The 21,935-nt window shown below is 40.3% G+C and overlaps 2 protein-coding genes across 4 annotated transcripts in view; one reads left to right on the forward strand and one right to left on the reverse strand.

The window, feature by feature from the left end:
* FLI1 (Fli-1 proto-oncogene, ETS transcription factor) overlaps positions 1–5,517 on the forward strand; it is a 114,221-nt gene extending 108,704 nt beyond the window's left edge. For all 3 annotated transcript variants that reach the window (XM_026681188.2, XM_026681186.2, XM_026681187.2), the window contains 4 exons: positions 1,168–1,233; positions 2,827–2,889; positions 3,282–3,329; positions 3,790–5,517. In XM_026681188.2, coding sequence (XP_026536973.2) covers positions 1,168–1,233; positions 2,827–2,889; positions 3,282–3,329; positions 3,790–4,319 — 707 coding nt within the window. In that variant the 3' untranslated portion in view covers positions 4,320–5,517. The remainder of the gene's footprint in view (positions 1–1,167; positions 1,234–2,826; positions 2,890–3,281; positions 3,330–3,789) is intronic.
* Positions 5,518–20,054: 14,537 nt separating this feature from the next.
* Positions 20,055–21,247, reverse strand: KCNJ1 (potassium inwardly rectifying channel subfamily J member 1). Its single transcript, XM_026693667.2, has one exon. The coding sequence runs from the start codon at positions 21,235–21,237 to the stop codon at positions 20,119–20,121; it is 1,119 nt and encodes a 372-aa protein (XP_026549452.1). The 5' UTR covers positions 21,238–21,247; the 3' UTR covers positions 20,055–20,118.
* Positions 21,248–21,935: the final 688 nt, after the last annotated feature.

The following is a 21,935-nucleotide window of genomic DNA, read 5'->3' on the forward strand; positions in this document are numbered from 1 at the left end:
TGCCGTCAAAATATGCAAAATAATGTATTTTATCTTTTTTTGGGGGGTATTGATCTGTAATTATTCCTAGTAGGAAAAGTTCTGGTTTAAGTTCAATTTCATATTTGGTAATTTCCTGCAGCCAGTTTTTTATTTTAATCCAGTATCTCCTGGTCTCGGGGCATTTCCCTAGTCCTTTAAGTCAGGTTGAATGGAGTCCCAATCAAATGACTTGCAGTATAGTTGAATCTGGTTGCTATCTCTTTTCGTTGATTGTTAAGCTCTGTTGTGCCTTTTGGATTGCATTTGTTATGGCTGATCTTTCTTGCATGTTACCAAGAGTCATATTGTTTGAATTGGGTGGCTGTGTATAATATCAATAAATAAGAAGGAAAACCCTCGAGGCAAGCTATGAGGACAATGGCTGCCTTGTACTTCTATTGCTAGCAACAATTGCTGAGACATGTTACTTCTTTGAGACATCTGTCATCTTACCATCATACTTGGCATGGCCTCCATAATTTTGAAAAGTTTTGTAATAGTTGGAATATGTCATCTATTTTGTGGTTTATTGTGTGTGCAACAATGCCAACCGTTTATTTTGAAACAAACCATGTTCCTGCTTCATCTGCCTATTTCACTGGGATCTACTGCCAGTAGTTTAACAGAATAAAAGAGAATAGCACAGTGGGAAGGGACCTTGGAGGTCTTCTAGTTCAAATTCTGCTCAGGTAGGAAACTGTACTATTTCAGTCAAATGGTTGTCCAATCATTTGGAGCTCCCACAACTTCTGTAGGTAAGCCGTTCCACTGGTTAATTGTTCTGTCAAGGAAAACCCTCTTCGTTTCTAGGTCGGATCTCTCCTTGAATAGTTCCCATCCATTGCATCTTGTCTTTTAATTTATCTTCTAATTCATGTCACATTTGTACTAGATTCCCAAATCCATCATGAACATTTAACTTCCCCTGGGATGTTGGCAAACCCACATTCTGCATGACAGCCTTCCTCCTTCAACACCAAATCCCAGAATTCTAGGCAGCAGTGGCGTATGAAATAGGCTTCTGTAGATTTTCTAACAAAAGTATAACATTTGACTTGCAGGTTGTTCTCAATTACTGTTTGGCATCAAATGTCATGATTTGCAAGTAAGCATTATTCTCTTTTGTTTGCTTTTAATTATGATTAGATAACTCCTATGATGCTGTTCGAAGATCAGGATGGGGTAATAATCTGAATTCCAGCCACAATAAAAGTGAGTTATTGTAGTATAACTTTTGCCTTGATAGGCTGATAGATGGTTTCCAGGAGAAGCCATGTTTTAAAATATAACATGTTGTGAAGTTGGTATCGGTGATTGTGTTCCTATGCTATTGTCCACACTAATTTAATCTTCTAAATCCAGTATTTTTCAACCACAATTGTGTGGACTTCACCTCCCAGAATTCCTCAGCCAGCATGGAATTCTGGGAGTTGAAGCCCACACATCGTAAAGCTGTGAAGGCTAAGAAACTCTGGTCTACAGCGGTCTTGATACAAAATCAAATGGCAATAGAGGTGCTGGAGATCTTTCCTTTGGCCCTTTGGTTTTTTTGTTTTTTTTTCCTGGATATTTTGTGACTTCTCTCAAGAATAGAAAAGTTTCCTAGAGATTCATAAAAAGAGCCAAGTGACCTCTGCTTGTCATATTGGAAAGAACGGGAATCTTTTGTTGCAGTATTTCTGTCACCTTTTTCTCAACATCAGGGGTCAGGCCCATCTTAAGTGCCCTTGAGAATTATAGACTAAGAGCCGTGGTGGTGCAGTGGTTAGAGTGCACTACTGCAGGCTACTTCTGCTGACTGCCAATTGACTGCCATTTGGCAGTTCGAATCTCACCAGGCTCAAAGATGACTCAGCCTTCCGTCTTTCCGAGGTTGGTAAAATGAGGACCCAGATTGTTGGGGACAATATGCTGACTTTGTAAACCACTTAGAGAGGGCTGTAAAGCACTGTAAAGCTGTATATAAGTCTAAATGCTATTGCTATCTAAGCTGTGGTGGCTCAGTGGTTAGAGTGCATTATTGCAGGCTGATTCTGCCAACTGCCATCAGTTCGATCCTGACTCGCTCAAGGTTGACTCAGCCTTCCAGCCTTCCAAGATCAGTAAAATTAGGACTCAGATTGTTGGGGGCAAGATGCTAACTCTGTAAACCGCTTAGAGAGGGCTGTAAAGCACTGTGAAGCAGTATATAAGTCTAAGTGCTTATTGCTATTGCTTTGCTAACAGTATGACATGATGCTTTGAGGGTTTACTCTCCAACATGGAGCTGTGGTGGTGCAGTGGTTAGATTACAGTATTGCAGGCTGATTCTGCTTACTGCCAGGAGTTTGATCCTGACCGGATCAAAGTTGACTCAGCCTTCCATCCTTCTGAGGTTGGTAAAATGAGGACCCGGGTTGTTGGGGGCAATATGCTGAATCTGTAAACCACTCAGAGAGTGTTGTAAAGCACTATGAAGCAGTATATAAGTCTAAGGTTGATTGCTGTTGCTATTCATACAAACACATTCCCACAGACATAGACACACAGACACACACAGAGAAAGACACATAGTTTTTGCTGTTGCAATTTGGACATTGGAAAGATTCTGGTTTCATTTTCTATGCCAATCAAAGGAGAATGGGTGGTGGGTGGGTGTGTTAGAAAATAGAGGTTGTGGGGATGTAATAAGAGTGTAGTAAACCACTTTTTTTAGAATGGAGGAATAAATATTGGTCACTTTAAAGGACATACATATTATTTTGGTGTCTACTCTTTCCTGCTCCTTCTTTTTCCTAACCTAACCTTTCTTCTTTGGTTCGTTAGGTCCTCCTCTAGGAGGGACACAAAATGTAAGCAAAAACGGAGAACAACAAAGACCCCAGCCAGGTAATAGTGCTGGAATGTACACAATTTTACTGATTTTAAGGGGGAAAGAACTATATAAAAAACCACTTCTTGAGATTGAGCATTCTCAGAAAGGGAGATCATGCTCTGTCATAGATCTACAAGGGTTATCTCATTTGCTAAGTTTGAGAATCTTTAAAACTATAAACTAACCACTCTACTGTTATAAATTAAGAAGACAGGTCTGGGTAGCAGATTGCCATGTTCCTGGTACAGAAATGTTCAGGTTCATTCTCTACCATCTCCATTCTGCTTGAGGAATAATAGAAAATGGGATTAACCATATATTCAAGCTAGAAATGCATTGATGGCTTGTTTGTCTCTATGCTGCACCTTTCACCAACATCTAATCCTCTGTTCTTTTCTCAATTTAGATCCATATCAGATCTTAGGGCCCACCAGTAGCCGTTTAGCCAATCCAGGTAAGTCCATCTGAACCAAACCTAGCCCAACCTATGAGATAATCCATCTGTCTCACTCTCAGTCTAAAGTCAGTAAATGCACAATAATTCTTGCAATGGATATGAAATGATCACCTCATCATTTATTTTTTCAAAAAAGAAGATGGTTATAAGCATCATAAGTGAAACAGAAATTGAAAAGCAAGGAGTGTTAAAATTCTTTTTTAAAGTTCACTTCTTTTTATGGAGCTCTGGAGCCACCATGGAGAAGGCTATGTCTCTAACACTCACCAGTCAGATGTAACTTTTTGACTGAACTGTGAACGGCAAGAAGAGAAATTTATAATTGATTCTCTCTCTCTCTCTCTCTCTGTCTCTCTCTCTCTCTCTCTCTCTCTCTGTCTCTGTCTCTCTGTCTCTCTCTCTCTGTCTCTCTGTCTCTCTCTCTCTCTCTCTCTCTCTCTCTCTCTCTCTCTCATAGGGAGTGGACAGATCCAACTGTGGCAATTCCTCCTTGAGTTGTTGTCAGACAGTTCCAATGCTAGCTGTATTACATGGGAAGGAACCAATGGGGAGTTCAAGATGACCGACCCTGATGAGGTGGCCAGGCGCTGGGGAGAACGCAAAAGCAAACCCAACATGAATTACGACAAGTTAAGTCGAGCCCTCCGGTATTACTATGACAAGAACATTATGACCAAGGTGCACGGCAAGAGATACGCTTACAAATTTGACTTTCACGGCATTGCGCAAGCACTTCAGCCCCACCCAACTGAATCGTCGATGTATAAATACCCTTCGGATCTCTCCTATATGCCTTCGTACCACGCGCACCAGCAGAAAATGAACTTCGTCCCTCCCCATCCATCCTCCATGCCCGTCACTTCCTCTAGTTTCTTCGGGGCGGCATCACCCTACTGGACTTCTCCTACTGGAAGTATTTATCCAAATCCCAATGTACCCCGCCATGCTAATTCTCACATGCCCTCACACCTAGGCAGCTACTACTAAATGCTTTTTGTCTTTGCTGCCCTTTCTCCTTTCGATTGGATGTTTTCTTCCATTCATGGGAATCTTGGGACTCTTTTTTTGATACCGTTGGGGAGAAAGCTTTTTTTAAAAAAACCTGGATATTAATATTGTTATTTTTTATGGTTATTTTTATTGGAATAAACCTTTTTATTTTTCTAACTCTGCTTCCTCTGTCTCAGGGGAGCAGATGGGTTCTCCATGGGCCAGTATCCTGCCTTTCCTTTTGGTTCAAAGCCTTTTCTCATTTTTAGGACCAGCTTTAACAATTGTGCAGTGAGTTATCACTCAAGAACCATAGACGAAGTATTGTCAAGTCAAAAGCTTTTTGCAAAAAAAGAAAGATCAAAACCGATATCTCTTAGGACATGAATGTTTCTTCCTAACTAATGGGAAATCATGGTGGGGTGGTTTTTTTTTCCAGTTTTGAGATGTGCTGAAGAAAATTCACAAATTTTGAGGACCCGGTTTGCAGATAATCAACTGGAATTTTAGCTTTAAGGCCAATGAAGGCTTGGGGTTTTTTTTCACTCAACTGGAAAAAAAGAGAATGAAATATAAGTAAATATGTATATTTTAAAGCAACTAAGGGCATTGAAAGGACTTTATAAGAATGTGCATTAAGTTACGTGGTTTTGTTAATAACTCTGGAAGCATAAGGCACCAGGAAAAAAGAAAACAGGACATTATAATGCATTGAGAACAGATATTCTTAAGAATGCAAAATGGAACTAATATAAAATGACCGCAACTCTACCAGCTTCAACAAAGTTTGGGGAATTGCAAAATAAACATTACCGATTCACAAACGCTGTGCGTTTGTCAGTCTGCTACCGAAGAGGTCAACAAAGTCAGAGGGCAATTTACTGTATAAATTATGCAGAGTTTTGTTTTTAACCTATATCTCACAGTATTGATGAAAACTGAAACGAGTTGACCTCGGTCACAAATGCAGTTGTGGTTGTTGTTTTTTTTACTATCAAATCCATTTTTGTACATCTTTTTAATCTGTACATTTGGGTTGCAGCTTTGTTTTGTTATTATTATTTTTTGTTTTGCTAAAAAAAAATAAACTTAAAAAAAGAAACACATGTAATGTGTCTGTTGGAAAACTAGGGATCCCATTTGGAAACAAACTGATGGTTATATCCAGAAACTTGGAATAAAAATTTATTACAAAGCTGTATTGGTTTTATATTGATTAACTGATACAAATATCTCCAAAGAAATCTGGTAATTGAATCTTGAGAAGAGGATTCAAAATACAACTCAACGTTCTGTTTTCAAACTACTCTGGAAGAGAATAAATACTTGTTTGAACCACAAGTCTATAATATGTTTTCAGTTACTCCAGGTAATCAAAATAGCATCTTGGTTACCTTTTCAATTACTTTAATTGTTATTTCTGACCGCATATTTGAGAATGAATCCAAAAATATGCAAAAGAAGAAAAAGTGTTGGGTATTGCAAAGCCTAAGAGAGAATTAGTATTAGATGCATTATGGACTCTAAAATGCTCTCAGAATCTTAAATTGTAGGAACTTTCCTGGAAGATCTACAATGATCCATAAATACACCTGACAAGAAGGAAAAATTAGAACTGTTTAGAGAGTTTGGGGATCCAACTGAGATGGGGAAGAAAATTAGTCTTTACCACAGTCAAAATTAGGACCTTCAGTATGCTGATTCCACATATAATCATAGCATAGTAAGTCTTTCCCAAGTGATGCCTTATAATCTGGTTATGTAATTTTAAAAAGCAGGACTAGCACAATAGAAATAAAAGTTTTATGATGCTAAATACATTGTCTTGAACACTTCCTAGAATGTGCAGCTATTGATGGAAAATAAGGGCATTTATAAAGCCATTAAAAAAAAAGTTTCCTAAGGATACTTTTGCACACCTTTTATATTTATACAATGGGTGGATGGATGGATGGATGGATGGATGGATGGATGGATGGATGGATGGATGGATGGAGATAGAGATGATAGAAGATAGAAGATAGATAGAGATGGATGGATAGAGATGAATAGATATAGATAGACATAGATAGATAGATGATGGATAGATATAGATGATAGATATGGATGGATACATAGATAAAGATAGATAGATAGATAGATAGATAGATAGATAGATAGATAGATAGATAGATAGATAGATAGACAGACAGATAGATGATAGATAGAATGATGATAGATAGATATGATAGATAGATAGATAGATAGATAGATAGATAGATAGATAGATAGATATATAGAGACACAGATAGATAGACATAGATAGATAGAAATATAGATACATAGAGATATAGATGATAGATATGAATGGATGGATGGATGGAGACAGAGATGATAGATAGATGATAGTTATAAATGGATGGAGAGATGGATGGGTGAGTGGGTGGGTGGATAGATGATATATATGCTGTAGATATGTGGATGAATAGATAGATGAATGAGGGAGGGAGGGAGGGAGGGAGGGAGGGAAGGAAGGAAGGAAGGAAGGAAGGAAGGAAGGAAGGAAGGAAGGAAGGAAGGAAGGAAGGAAGGAAGGAAGGAAGGAAGGAAGATGATAGAACAACCCTCAAGGGTTGTTTCCCTTAAAGTGTCCTGTTCAGCTAAAGACTATGGTGAACTAAAATATGAAAAATAATGAACTAAATATTTTTCCCCTTGAATTAAAGTGAAAAGTTCACCCAAGGGTTTTCTTTTACAGATAAACTTGAAGGGTTTTTTCCTATGTGTAAATATATAAAGATATATACCATTTGTAAGTCTTTAACACCCATCTCCTTGGTGGGAAGTTAGAAGATTGAAAAGAGCTAAGTACAGAGGGAAGAGAGCAATTCACAGTGGAACGGACAAATTCCATTCTAGTCCTGGAGACAGGGTAGAAAGTTCCTGCTGCAATCCAGCAATGAGGTTTCTCATTTCTGAACCAGCTTCCCTGCTTCTCCCACAGCTACCATACAGCAACTGATCAAATGAATGTGCTTGAAGGAATGCACATTTTTGGAGGCTTCCACTCACCCTTTGTAGAATCCCTATGAGACCCTGTGTGTTTTATAGTCTAATCTTTATGGGCTGAGGAATTGTTTTGCACTCCTGTCTCAGTTCTGGCAGGGAACATCCTGACCGTTGTGGGATTTTTGAAATATAAAGGCTGTTCTTAATGCTTCTTCACATGAAGAATAAAGACATTATGGAGGAGAGAATGGGGAAGGAAATATTAGACCTATATTGTCCTCTTTAATGCTTTGAACAATTCTGGCAGGTTTAATGCCATTCAAGTAAAATGCCAATTAGATAGGAAAACATCCAGGCTGAGTTTCTTGCTTTTGCAAGTTTTTTTTTTCTTCCTGGATGCTACTTAATTGTATTTGTAATGCTACTCGAAATGACACCAAATTACTTTTGACCAAAAGCAAAACTCTAGGAAAATGACTTATATGAGCCACAGTGGTGCAGTGGTTAGAGTGCAGTACTACAGGCTACTTCTGCTGACTGCTGACTGCCGACTGCCTGCAGTTTGGCAGTTCAAATTTCACTGGCTCAAGGTTGCCTCAGCCTTCCCTCCTTCTGAGGTAGGTAAAATGAGGACCCAGATTGTTGGGGGCAAGAGGCTGACTCTGTAAACGGCTTAGAGAGGGCTGTAAAGCACTGTAAAGTGGTTTATGAGTCTAAGTGCTATTGCTATAACTCAAGTATAGAGCTGAAAGTCTGAATTTCATTCACAAACATTTGAGATAAATCCAGGTTTAAAATCCTAAGGAGTGATAGGAAATCAGAGCAAGTCACTTTTTTTAGTCAGCGGCTTTAGGATTTTAAGACTATGTATGGAAGCTCTCAAAAACAATTGGATTGTTGACTAAGCCATAGTGTCTGTATTTTCACATACAGTAGCTCTAAGTCATAAATGTTAGTTTAGAACCACAATGGTTGGTTTCACATATTATACCAAGTCAGAAGATTTCATTACAAGACAGCACAGTGTATGAATTGCACTTACGTCGGTTTAATTCACACACTTAATCAACACCAAATGGGTTTGAAAATCAAGGTTTGGTTTGGAAATGATAGCTTAGCATATTGTATAACAATTAAGGCTTTCTTAATTAACTGTAGCTTAGTAGGATATTTTTTTAAAAAAATAAATGGACAATTCTCTGCAGAACATCTCAGGTTAATTCTCCAGCCGGAAGAATCTTCTAGATCAGTGTTTCTCAACCTTGGAAACTTTCAGATGTGACGACTTCAACTCTCAGCATTCCACAGTCAGCCAAGCTGGCTGAGGAATTCTGGGAGTTGAAGTCCACATATCTGAAAGTGGCCAAGGTTGAAACACTGTTCTAGATCAATGTAGTTGAAGAAACTTAAATAATAATTTACATTTAGAACAAGGGTGTCAACCTTGATTTCATTGAGGGACACATCAAGGTTGTGTTTGATCTTGGGGTGTGTGGCCAGGCCACTCATGTTGGGGTTCAGCCCTCCCAAGCTCCATTTTCGCTGGCAGAGGGCTGCAGAGGGCATATAATACAGGTGAAACTCGAAAAATTAGAATATCATGCAAAAGTTCATTTATTTCAGGAATGCACCTTAAAAGGTGAAACTACTATATGAAATAGACTCATTACATGCAAAGCAAGATAGTTCAAGCTGTGAGTTGTCATAATTGTGATGATTATGGCTTACAGCTCATGAAAACCTCAAATCAGCAATCTCAGAAAATTAGAATATTACATGCAATCAATAAAACAAGGATTGCACATAGAACAATATTGGACCTCTGCAAAGTATAAGCATGCATATGTACCCAGTACTTGGTTTGGCCCCCTTTTGTAGCAATTACTGCCTCAATGTGGCGTGGCATGGAAGCTATCAGCCTGTGGCACTTGCTGAGGTGTTATGGAAGACCAGGATGCTTCAATAGCGGCCTTCAGCTCTTCTGCATTGTTCGGTCTCATCTTTCTCTTGGCAATGCCCCATAGATTCTCTGTGGGTTCAGGTCAGGCGCGTTTTCTGGCCAATCAAGCACAGTAACCCCACAGTCATTGAACCAGGTTTTGGTGCTTTTGGCAGTGTGGGCAGGTGCCAAGTCCTGCTGGAAAATGAAGTCAGCATCCCCATAAAGCTCGTCTGCAGAAGGAAGCATGAAGTGTTCCAAAATCTCCTGGTAGATGGCTGCATTGACCCTGGACTTAATGAAGCACAGTGGACCAACACCAGCAGATGACATGGCTCCCCAAATCAACACAGACTGTGGAAACTTCAAGCATCTTGCAGTGTGTGCCTCTCCATTCTTCCTCCAGACTCTGGGTCCTTGGTTTCCAAATGAGAAAAGTTGCTCTCATCAGAAAAGAGGACTTTGGACCACTGAGCCACAGACCAGTTCTGTTTTTCTTTAGCCCAGGTAAGACGCTTCTGATGTTGTTTGTTGTTCAGGAGTGGCTTGACAAGAGGAATACAACATTTGAAGCCCATGTCCAGGATCCGTTTGTGTGTGGTGGCTCTTGATGCACTGACTGCAGCCTCAGTCCACTCCTTGTGAAAGTCCCCAACACTTTTGAATGGCCTTTTCCTGACAATCCTCTCCAGGCTGCGGTCATCCCTGCTGCTTGTGCACCTTTTTCTTCCACACTTTTCCCTTCCACACAACTTTCTATTAATGTGCTTTGATACAGTACTTTGTGAACATCCAACTTCGTGTGCAATTACCTTTTGAGGCTTTCCCTCCTTATGGAGGGTGTCAATGATGGCTTTCTGCACAACTGTCAGGTCAGCAGTCTTTCCCATGATTGTGATTCCTATTGAACCAGACTGAGAGACCATTTAAAGGCTCAGGAACCCTTTGCAGGTGTTATGGCTTCATTAGCTGATTAGAGTGGGACACTTTGAGCCTAGCATATTGAACCTTTTCACAATATTCTAATTTTCTGAGATTGTGGATTTGGGGTTTTCATGAGCTGTAAGCCATAATCATCACAATTATGACACATCACGCCTTGAACTATCTTGCTTTGCATGTAATGAGTCTATCTCATATATTAGTTTCACCTTTTAAGTTGCATTACTGAAATAAATGAACTTTTGCATGATATTCTAATTTTTTGAGTTTCACCTGTAAAACCACTGCATAGCTTTTAGCAGGTCTTCCCTTTGTCCACAATTCCTCCACCTGGAGTAGCAATACAAAAGTTGCATCCTGCATCCAGCTGGCCTAGGTTACTTGTAGATGAGGATAGATCCCATGCAGAGTGGCATTCTTCTAAAGTTTTGTGCTGTTATTAGCAAAGTTGGAAAATTGGACCAACTGATTTCTGACTATAGTGGAAACTACTCTTGAGTTAGAAATATTTTTTGAAGGGGTATACAGTCTCCCCTCTTCTCATTCTTTCTCCTCTCGTCTGAACTGCTAATCCTTTAAGTGGAATGATAGCTTGACAACTTTGTAGTTTCCCCCTCAGTAGCCCAAACCAACCAAGGGGACTGAAATTGACAAGTGTTTAACAGGAACCAATGGTGTGGAAAGTCCCAGATATGTCCCTTTTTACCCCTTTCTTTCTCTCATTTTGTGCACGTTAGAGGTGAGATTTTTTTTTTCCTACAACTGTTTGGAAGAGTCATAGGGTGAGTGGGGGACTTCTAGTTCTTTGCTCTCAGCACCTCTATTGCAAGTTTTCCACCATTATTTTGGTAGAGAAAAGTAAAGTCTTACACTTAGACAAGAAAAACCAAAACCACACATATAGACTGGGTGAAACCAGGCTCAATAGCAGTAGCTGTGAGAAGGATCTTGGAGTCTTAGTGGACAACCAGCTAAATATGAGCCAGCAGTGTGCAGCAGCAGCCAAAAAAAGCTAATGCAATCCTAAATTGCATTAACAGAGGGAAACAATCAAGATCAAGGGAGGTACTAATGCCACTCTATAAAGCCTTAGTAAGGCCACACCTAGAATATTGCATCCAGTTTTGGTCACCACACTATGCTGAGACTCTAGAAAAAGTGCAGAGAAGAGCAACCAAGATGATTAGGGGGCTAGAGGCTAAAACATATGAAGAACGGCTACAGGAACTGGGCTTGGCTAGTCTAGTGAAGAGAAACACCAGGGGAGACAGGATAGCAGTGTTCCAATATTTGAGGAGCTGACACAGAGAGGAAGGGATCAACCTATTTTCCAAAGCACCTGAAGGCCAGACAAGGAATAATGGATGGAAACTGATCAAGGAGAGATTCAACCTGGAAATAAGGAGAAATTTTCTGACGGTGAGAACAATCAACCAATGGTAGAGAAGTTACTTTCAGAAGTTGTGAGAGCTTCATCACTGGAAGCTTTCAAGAAGAGACTGGACTGCCATCTGTCAGAAATGGTGTAGGGTCTTCCTGCTTGGGTGGCGGGTTGGACTAGAAGACCTACAAGGTCCCTTCCAAGTTGCTAGTGAATTAGGAGAGAGAGACGGAGGGAGGGAGGGGGGAGAGAGAGAGTCTAATGGTTTGAAAATGCTCTCAACCAGTCTCTTAGGATGGTCTCATTATTCTTTTCTTCCAGGCCTCAGTTTTGGGGATGGTTATTTGTCTTATCAAAATAGTAGCTTATGTCCTTGTGTTTCTTTAAGCAGATAGAGGGGGAACAGTGCCTGATTAGTTCTTTCTGGTTTTGCAGCCCTTCTACATTTGGGATAGGCCAGCTTTTTGAAACAAAGAGAAGCTTTCTTGAAAATAGTGATGGTCTGTCATGGCCTCGAGGCTAAGTATTCTGCTTGTAGCCACACAGGATACTACTAGATTGTCTCTTAAAGGAAAGGAAAGCTCCCTCTGGTGGCCAATTCATCATGGAAAGAAACCTATTAATATCCTTTCTTCAACCCAAGAGCAACCCCATGTGGTCATTTAAAATCAAATGATTTCTATCTCTGGCTGGCTGGAGTCACCGAAGCAGTAGGTGTGAGCTTAAATGGACCCGGGAGGATGGTAGAGGACAAGAAGGCCTGGAAGAATGTTGTCCATGGGGTTGCGATGGGCCGGACACAACTTCACAACTAACAACAACAAACATATTTCTTGAATTCCCTCTATTTAACTCCGTTGTGGTCTCTTTCATTTACCTTTTCTATTGTCTCTCCCTTCACAAAATCTTGAGGGGAAACGTACAACAGTAAGTGAGGTTTTGGAGCTGAAGAGTTCCCACAGAAATAAATGTAATAATCACAAGTAAAAAAAAAAAATGAAACCATCTCTTTCTTTTACTCACAAGGCACACTTCACATTCCCCACAGCTTCTTGTGCCTTGCATGCATCAAGTCTTAAGAACTGCACTTCAGATCTTCTAAGTAGAGCTTCTTGTGCCTTGCATGCATCAAGTCCTTAAGAACTGCACTTCAGATCTTCTGGAAGTGAGGTTAAGAGAGAGAACTTTGCCTGAAACCTTGAAAGATGGGAAGCCAACAAGATAAATCAAACTATACCAGCTTAGCTCAGGGTAAATCAGTAAAGATTTTGTAGTAACAGTGAAAAGAAAAGAATGAATAATTGTGACATGCTGACCAGAGGCAAATTATTGATTTCTTTACTTATTTATTTATTTTTTTTATTTTTTTTTATTTTATTTATTTATTTGATTTGCCAATTGTTTACAAGATAATAAGTATAAATGTATACATAGTTGTGAATACATGAAATGGTTACATATAAGAAAAATAAAAGAATAGGAGAAACAATAGGACAGGGACGGTAGGCACGTTGGTGCGCTTTATGCACGCCCCCTACAGACCTCTTAGGAAAGGGTGAGGTCAATAGTAGACAGTCTAAGGTTAAAGTTTTTGGGGTTTGGGAAGAAACTACAGAGTCGGGTAGAGTATTCCAGACATTGACCACTCTATTGCTGAAGTCGTATTTCCTGCAATCAAGTTTGGTGCGGTTTACTTTGAGTTTGTATCTATTGTGTGCTCTTGTGTTGTTATGGTTGAAGCTGAAGTATTCATTGACAGGTAGGACATTGCAATGTATGATTTTGTATACCATGCTTAAGTCAGACCGAAGACGGCGTAATTCAAGGTTTTCTAGTTCTAGAATTTCAAGTCTGGTGGCATAAGGTATTCTACAGAGAGTAGAGGAGTGGAGAACTCTTCTTGTGAAATATTTCTGGACTTTCTCAATTGTGCTAATATCAGATACGTAGTGTGGATTCCAGACTGATGAACTGTATTCGAGTATTGGTCTAGCAAATGTTTTGTATGCTCTGGTTAGTAGTGTGATATTACCAGAGAAAAAGCTACGTAGGATTAGGTTAACAACTCTTAATGCCTTTTTGGCTATGTAGTTGCAGTGTGCTCTAGCACTTAGATCATTAGAGGTGAGTATTCCAAGGTCCTTTACAGAGCTTGGGTCATCAACAAGATCTTGACTATTCAGCTTGTATTTTATTTTCTGATTTTTTTTGCCAATATGTAAGACAGAGCATTTATTTGTTGAGATTTGAAGTTGCCATTTGTTTGACCATTCGGATACATAGTCAAGATCTTTTTGTAGGGTAGCAGTATTGTCTGTGGTATTGAACAGCTTTACATCATCAGCGAAGAGAACGCAATTGCTCTTAATATGATCACAGAGGTCGTTTATGTAGAGTATGAAGAGAGTTGGTCCTAGAACACTGCCTTGGGGAACACCACTATTGACAGGTACTGGATTTGATAGGACGTTCCCGATTTTGACCATTTGTTGTCTGTTTGACAGGAATGCTTCTATCCAGTTATTCAGTTGTCCAGAGATACCTGATACTTCAGTAAAATGGGTGTGCTATTTGGTTGCTTCTTTGTGAAGGGTTGCTTAAAGATAGCACATTTTCTTCAACCGCTTTCTTGATTTCTGACACTTCCATTTAATCTCAAGATTCCTTGCAGGAAATCTACACTTTTCCCTCCTCAGTAGGACTTAGGGCCAATAATGGGCCATTGAAATGATGGAGAGAAACAAGAGACAGCACCCACCATACAGCTTTTAATAATAAAATTAGATAAGGAAAACAGGCAGAGAAATGTGAAAGAGAGGAGGAGGAGGAGGAGGAGGAGGAGGAGGAGGAGGAGGAGGAGGAGGAGGAGGAGGAGGAGGAGGAGGAGGAGGAGGAGGAGGAGGGAAAGAAGAAGAGGCAGAGGCAGAAGAAGAAAGAGAAGGAGAAGAGGAGGAGTAGAAGGAGAGGAAGAAGAAGAGGCAGAGGCAGAAAGATGAGAAGAAGAGGAGGAAGGAGGAGAAGAAGAGGAAGAAGAAGAGGAAGAAGAGGAAGAGGAAGTAGTAGTAATAGTAGTAGTAATTCTTTCTCTTTCATGGGGAAGTGAAACTTGAGAAATTTTGGAAAAATAATTATCTACAATTGTCAAAATAGCAGAATTCTAGAATTCTCACTGTAACAGCATTGCCAAAAAGGCATTAAGAGTTGTAAATCTAATCTTACGAAGCTTCTCCTCTGGAAATATTGAATTGCTAACTAGGGGCATTCAAAACCTTTGCTAGAGCAATACTCGAATACAGCTCATCTGTCTGGAATCTGCACTGTATATCAGACATCAAGCTTGCAACAGAATACCCTATACCACACCAGGCTTGAAATTTTGGGCTTGGACAATCTTGAACTACGTTGCCTACAGTTGGACTTCAGTGTAATGCATAAAATTATCTGCTACAATGTCCTACCAGTCAATGACTACTTCAGCTTCAACCGCAATAATACAAGAGCACACAACAGATACAAACTCAATGTTAACCGCTCCAAACTTGATTGCAGAAAGTACAGCGTGGTCAATGCCTAGAATGCACTACCTGATTCTGTTGTTACATCCTCAAACCCCCACTCCTTTAACCTCAAACTATCCACTATTGACCTCACCCCATTCCTAAGAGGTCTGTAAGAGGCGTGCATCATGCCTCCCCTCCCTGTCCTATTGTCCCCATTTATTTGTACCTATTTCCTGTATTCTTACTCATGTTTATACTTATACCTATTATCTTGTAAGCAATTGACAAATCAAAATAAATAAAAAATAAAAATAAATAATGTTCACTAATCTTTTCTTGACTTTCACCCCCTTAGATATAATTCTTCCTTTTTGTTTTTTGTCGAAAGCCCAATAACTACGTGGGAGAAATAAAAATATTGGGATAATCATTCACATACGTTTACTTCCTTGAACTAAAATATTGGTTTTTCCCCGAATCCCTTTAAATACCAAGCTTTAATTTGAGATTAATCCCCTGGGTGTATGTGGCCCAGTAATACTGCGCCCTACTTCCCAAAGTAAAACTCTAGCCAAAAGGAAGGATGAAGCAGCCTGGTTGCCTGCTTTCAAAGATTACATTTATTCCTGTCCTCTTAACTGAATTTTTGCTCGTGGCTTTGTGTGTCAAGCTCAGAAATAGATGTTCTACGAGACCTTTTCTAAATGGATCCTGCATTTTCTCGATAGACTTTCTGTCCTGAGTGAGCACTGATAACTTTCTGCTAAGAAACAGCCTCCACTCTGCAAAAAGGAAATTCCATTCATGGTTCTTGAGATGCTGAACTCTTTGGTGAAGGCTTATCTTCCCTCATTCCTGGTCCACCAAGATCATCTTCAGATTGACAGACACTTCCTGCTCTGGCAATCAATAGGAACTCCATGGAAATATCCTGGGTTTATTCTTAGACCTCGAATTAAGCTTTTGGGGTTTTTTAATCAGCTCGAAGCAGTACTGCATTGTTATGAGTTAAGGAACTAAAATAAAACAGGGATGAAGTGGACACCCAAAGTTCACAGTTTGGCATATGAAGAAGCATATTTCCAGCCATGCTGCGACATTTGGAAGTCTTAATTGAGAAGCATCTAGTCTCAATAATTAAGGAAAAAGTTGAGTATAGTTTCTGAAAGTTGAAATACCAGGAGAAGATTGGGAACGATATTTCGGTGGCTAAACACTCACAATCCACTATCATATGTGCAACAAATTCCCATAATTTAACCTCTAACTTTATGCAATAAGTCATCATCATAATTCACTGTAGTTTATCCAGGAAACAATCAGAGTTAGTTTTAATTGCCAAAACTATCATAGTTATGATGTATCCAGGAAATCATAATTTTTATTATTATTGTTGTTGTTGTATCATATCTGTCATTAGACATTGGTGATTGTGTTGGCCATCCTATTTTAACCAATAGCCACACAAAAAACTGCTGCTGAGTTTTGTCCAAACCAGTCCCTTAGATTTTAAAACCACGATCTTCTTCTTCTGCCTGGACCTCGTTTTGTCAGAGTATATTCATGAACTGGAATAGAGCATGGTAACAAGGTCAGCCAATGAATAGGCATAGCAACTAAATAAGTCAATGATGACAGTTTGGAAACTGAAACTAGAAGTAGCCTAGGCATGGCTCTATATTAAGTTCTGAAGCTATGCTAAGCTCTGAGTCTGTCTATTGAAAATAAAACTAACTTGCTTGCTTGCTGAACTAAAGTGAAACTGTTTCTGAGCTCCTGAGTTGCTACTGAAGTTATTTGCAAAATGTTTCTGTCTGAGTTTGCTCCATGTTGGAAAAATCTACCACTGGTTTGTAAAATCTACTTATTGTGTTTATAAAGGTGTTAAATGAAGCATCAGCCATCTGTGTTTATTTTTCTGGCACTAAATTAACGCTGCAAAACATGTTTACCTTCAAATACCTAAATTGTAATTTATTATAATTTATTCCCAAATTAATATACTTTGTCCAGGAAATTATTACAGTTTAGTGATGAAATCACCATAATGTATATCAGGTTAGGGTTGGGGTTAGTTAGATAAGGAAAAGTTTGTGTTCAGGAGTAACAATGACTGGAGAGTGAAATTACAGTTTGGGCCTGAAGAGGGCAGTCTCTGCCAGGGAAACTGATTGATCCTTGCAAAAATGAGACTTTAATTTTGTGAACCTGCAAATATTCTTTGCAATATTTTGAAGTTGCTGTCCTAGCTGGGAAGTGCTAGCAGTTAAATATTGAAGCTAGTAATAATCATTGATGAATGGCACAGAACAGCTCTTTTTGAGATATATTACCCAAGGGTCTGGAGATCAGGCAAAACCTGGACAATTTGACAATCCCAGTTGAATCCATTTGGAAAGAGATGCTGCTATGCAGGGAGAGAAATGGTTTTAAATTGTGCATCTCATTTGATTCTGCACTTTAGTGTGATAGGCTGATTTCTTTTGGAAATCCTATTTGGTTTGTTGATTTACTTGAACAGCCCTCAAATTGTAGCTGTGTATTTGCATACCCGGAATATCTTCCATGAGGCATGAAAAACGGAGGAACATGGCTGCTATACATATTAAACCTACAATTCAGTCTTGCAAGGTGGTATAAACAAGTATGAAATATTAACCACTAATCTCTCTTTTGATGGCATTTATTAAATTGCTATATACTCATCACTCTTGCTGTCTTGGTCCAGGAGTGGAGGAATAATTATTATTTTTATTTGTACATTACTGCAAAACCTGTGTGTGTGTGTGTGTGTGTGTGTGTGTGTGTGTGTAGATGAGAGAGGGGGATGGAGGGAGACAGAGAATAGAGAGATAATAGATGCTAGATACTAGAGATAGATAGATAGATGATAGAGAAAAAAGAAAGAAAGATGATGATGATAGATGATAGATAGATAGATAGATAGATAGATAGATAGATAGATAGATAGATAGATAGATAGATAGATAGATAGATAGATAGATAGATAGATAGATAGATAGATAACAGAGACAGGCAGGCAGGCAGACGGGGGGAGAGAGAGAGAGAGAGAGAGAGAGAGAGAGAGAGAGGGGGGGGTAAAATTTCTTCTTGTTTCATCCTCTTTTAAAGGGTTTAACTGGCATTTACGAATCTAATTGGTAAGGTTGCAGCAAACACCCACAGGAGACAAATGAATGCTGCCTTTCCAGTTGTTTTGTAACATGTGGATTAAATTCGCAAAACTAAAGTCAGTAGTAGAGATCATGTTGCAGCCTGGGAGCTCGTGACTTCCTTCCGAGTATTTGCATCCTGTTCTCTTCCCACACTTCTTTGAATATGTCTCTCTGTTTTCTGCATCCTGACAAAATCCCAGAAGGCCAAGTCTATTCGTCTCTGATCAGTCCCCTCACGGGAGGAAGGGAAAAACAGATTGCAGGACATTATATAAAAGAGGAGACAGGCAGTCTGGTATAGTAGTTAAGTCACCCAGTTTAGAAAATGGGAGACTGTGAATTCTAGCCTTGCCTTTGGAAAGCTAGCTGGGTGACCTTGGGCTAATCAATCTCTCTCCCCCTCCCCCTCTCCCTTCCTCCCTCCCCCTCCTCTCTCCCCCTCCCCCCTCCCTCCCCTCTCTCTCTTTTTCCATCCCTCCTCTCTTTCTCTCACTGTCCCTCCCCCTTTATTTCTCTCTCCCTCCATCCTCTCTTTCTCTCTCTCTCCCTTCCTCCCTCCCTTCTCCTCTCTCTCCCTTCCCTCTCTCTCTCTCCTCCCCCCTCCTCTTTCTCTCTCTCTCTCCCTCCTCCCTCCTCTCTCTCTCTCTCTCCCTCTCTTTCTCTCTCCCTCCCTCCCTCCCCTTCTTTCTCCCTCCCTCCCTCCTTCTCTCTCTCTCTCTCTTCTCCTCCTCTCTTCTCTCTCTCTCTCCCTCCTCCCCCTTCTTTCTCTCTACCTCCCTCCTCTCTTTATCTCTCTCTCTCCTTTCCTCCCTCCCCTTCTCTCTCTCTCTCTCCCCTCCCTCCTCTTTATCTCTCTCTCTCCCTCCCTCCCTCCCCTTCTCTCTCTCCCCCTTTCTCATCTCTTTCTCTCTCTCCCTCCCTCCCCCTTCTTTCTCCCTCCCTCCCTCCTCTCTTTATCTCTCTCTCTCTCCTGCCCTAAGAAGTAGGCAATGGCAAGTCAAGTCCAGACACTTGCTAGGAATCAGCCTTGATTTGAAGGGGGGGGGGAGGAGGAGGGGGAGGAGGAGGAGGAGGAGAACCAGAGCCAAACAGTCTTACAATCCTCATTGTTGAGTCACTTGTCTCACTGAAAGGGACCCAAAACCTTTAAGCTCATTTTACCAGAAATACAAGTAAACCATATTTTAATCCTAGTTTCCCCTTTCCCATAACCTTGTCTTCGTCCTATTTAACATGGGCAATTGAAATTCTATATGTTTGTATCATAAAATAGAATCTTACTTGAATCTCTCTTGGTGATTTCAAGGAGAAAGCCATATAGTTTTATTAATTTGCTGTTGCCTTCCTCTTTGGTTTTTTTTTTTTTTTTTAAACTTCCTAATCTAATCCAGAGCTTTTCTGGTCATTTCACAGCCAAGGACTAACCAAGTCTAAGTCTGCTTTCCATTTTTAAAAAATTACTCAAAACTGGCTAAGATCCCACTGTGACTGCATCCCGAATATAGTTCCCTGCATAAGAAAACATTTACATTTACGCAGTCGTGCTGTCATGATCATTATTTAATTTTAAATCCACTTATTATCCAGCCCACAATACATTTTTCCACTTTCTCCCCATCGCTCAAGACATAGAATCTTTTTCTTGGTACCCAATATTACAGTCTAAGCCTTTCGACCTATCAACACATTATATGATATTTGGGGTATTACTACTTCGTAGTCTTTTCTGGTTGGTTATCACGATTGCTATGATCAACAAAACAAACGAGTTCATATTTTTTCCACAACAGAAAATAATTCGGCATACTTGGCACATCCCGTGCATATCAAAAAGTAAGCATGCACACTTGACTCCCACAGGACAATGAAGTCACATCTTTGTCTCACTGGATTCACTAACTTCCTGGGACACAAAAGCTGGGTTGTCGAATCCCATCTTGGCCTTGGCTTTCATGTCCTTCTCGTTGTAGAGGCAAAAGGCACAATGTGGAGTTTCCACTTCTACAACTTTGCTGAAGTTGTGAAAGTCCACCCTGTATTTCCCTTCTTTGGTCTTCGAAACGATGGGGGCAAAGCGGTAACCCCAGAGGACTTCTTCAGCGATGTAAGATGTCCGTACTTGACAGGTTGCACTGGTGGACTCTACGGTCCCATCCAGAAACACCACCAGCTCAAAGTCGTGTTGAAGGAGGGTGTCCGCTGACATGTGAAAGAAGGGACTGTGCTTATCGATGACGTGGTATATCGTCAAGGGGGAGATGAAGAAGAGGTTCTCGTTGCCCGCATCCACCATGAAATGGATGTTGACTTGGTCCAAGATGATGGTCTCCCCTTCAGGTGTGATGGTGGTTTTCAAGAGTTTGCCATAGATATGACTTCCAATCAGCAGGCTTTTCCTGAGGTTGGCCACTCGGATGAGAAGACAGAGTTTCCCGCCTCGTTTACTAATCACAGCGTTTTTGCTGAAAGTGATCGTTTTCGCTCTCTTTTTGGGTCTGGAGATTTTGGCCAAAATGGCCCCACACATGAAGGAGTTGATGATAACTCCTAGGATAGATTGAAAGATGAGAAGGAAAATGGCCGTGGCACACTGTTCCGTAACACACCTGAACCCGTAGCCAATAGTGACCTGGGTCTCCAGGGAGAAGAGGAAAGCTGAGGTCAAGCCATTGATGTTGTCTACACATGGTGTGTGATTTATAGAAGGGCTGAACTCTGGCAGATCTTGATGGATATAGGCCACTGCATACCAAAGAAGACCAAAAAGGAACCAGCTGCCCAAGAAAGCTGAAATAAAAATGGTCATCTTATACCTCCACCTGAGGTCCAGGATGGTGGTCCAGATGTCGATCAAGCAAACAAATCTTGACTGTTCTTCAACATTCCCAAATTCTATGTTACACCTTCCATCTTTTGACACCAGACGTGACCTCCGTCTCTTGCATTCGGCCCAGTGCAGTGTGAAATGTTTCTGGAAGTATTTAAACATTCCCAGCAATCACTCTGGATTAAAGGAAGAAAGGGAAGAATTATTACAATTTCTTGTAATCGTTTTTTTTCTTCTTAGCAAACTTATCCATGTGGAAAGGATTCCAGTTGACTCTTAAATAGGGAGTTATGGAATAGCCTAAGGAAGCATTCCAAAGTAGTACTTAACTCGGGCAGGTACTGTAACACTAATGGCTTAAATTCTACCTCATGACTCTCCTTGAAAGCAGCTAGCAATGTATTTTCTCCACTTTCATTGCTGGAACTAATAAAAGTTGCAAGAAGCTCTTACAGTAGCACAGTTACTGCTAGCGAGTTGATAAGTACTCCGTTTTGTGATTGCTCAATGTAGATTTGGCAGAGGTGACTTGTGTGTGAATGCATGAATTAACTCTGCAGAAAAACCCTCGCGGCATGAGAAATGACAGAGAAATTTAACCTGGGGTACATTATGACCTATTTCGAGATGTAAAATGTCACGGGATGAAGGGGAATGGGCCAAGAGAGGAATGTACATGTATAAATCTGGGCTCGGTGACATTGTCATCATGCTGGAGCTTTCTGCAAATGTTCTGCTTTGTGACTCAACCCGGTGCTGAGCCCAAATGCTGTCGTGGCTCTACTTTAGAGACATATGGGGAAGGTTTGGAATATCTCCCGACTGGAAAAAACAACCATGGGCTTTGAAAGTGCAAAACA

The sequence above is a fragment of the Notechis scutatus genome, chromosome 7, assembly GCF_049901735.1.
Source record: "Notechis scutatus isolate UNSWTSFEM ecotype Mainland chromosome 7, rNotScu1.2, whole genome shotgun sequence".
Taxonomy (NCBI): Eukaryota; Metazoa; Chordata; class Lepidosauria; order Squamata; family Elapidae; genus Notechis; species Notechis scutatus.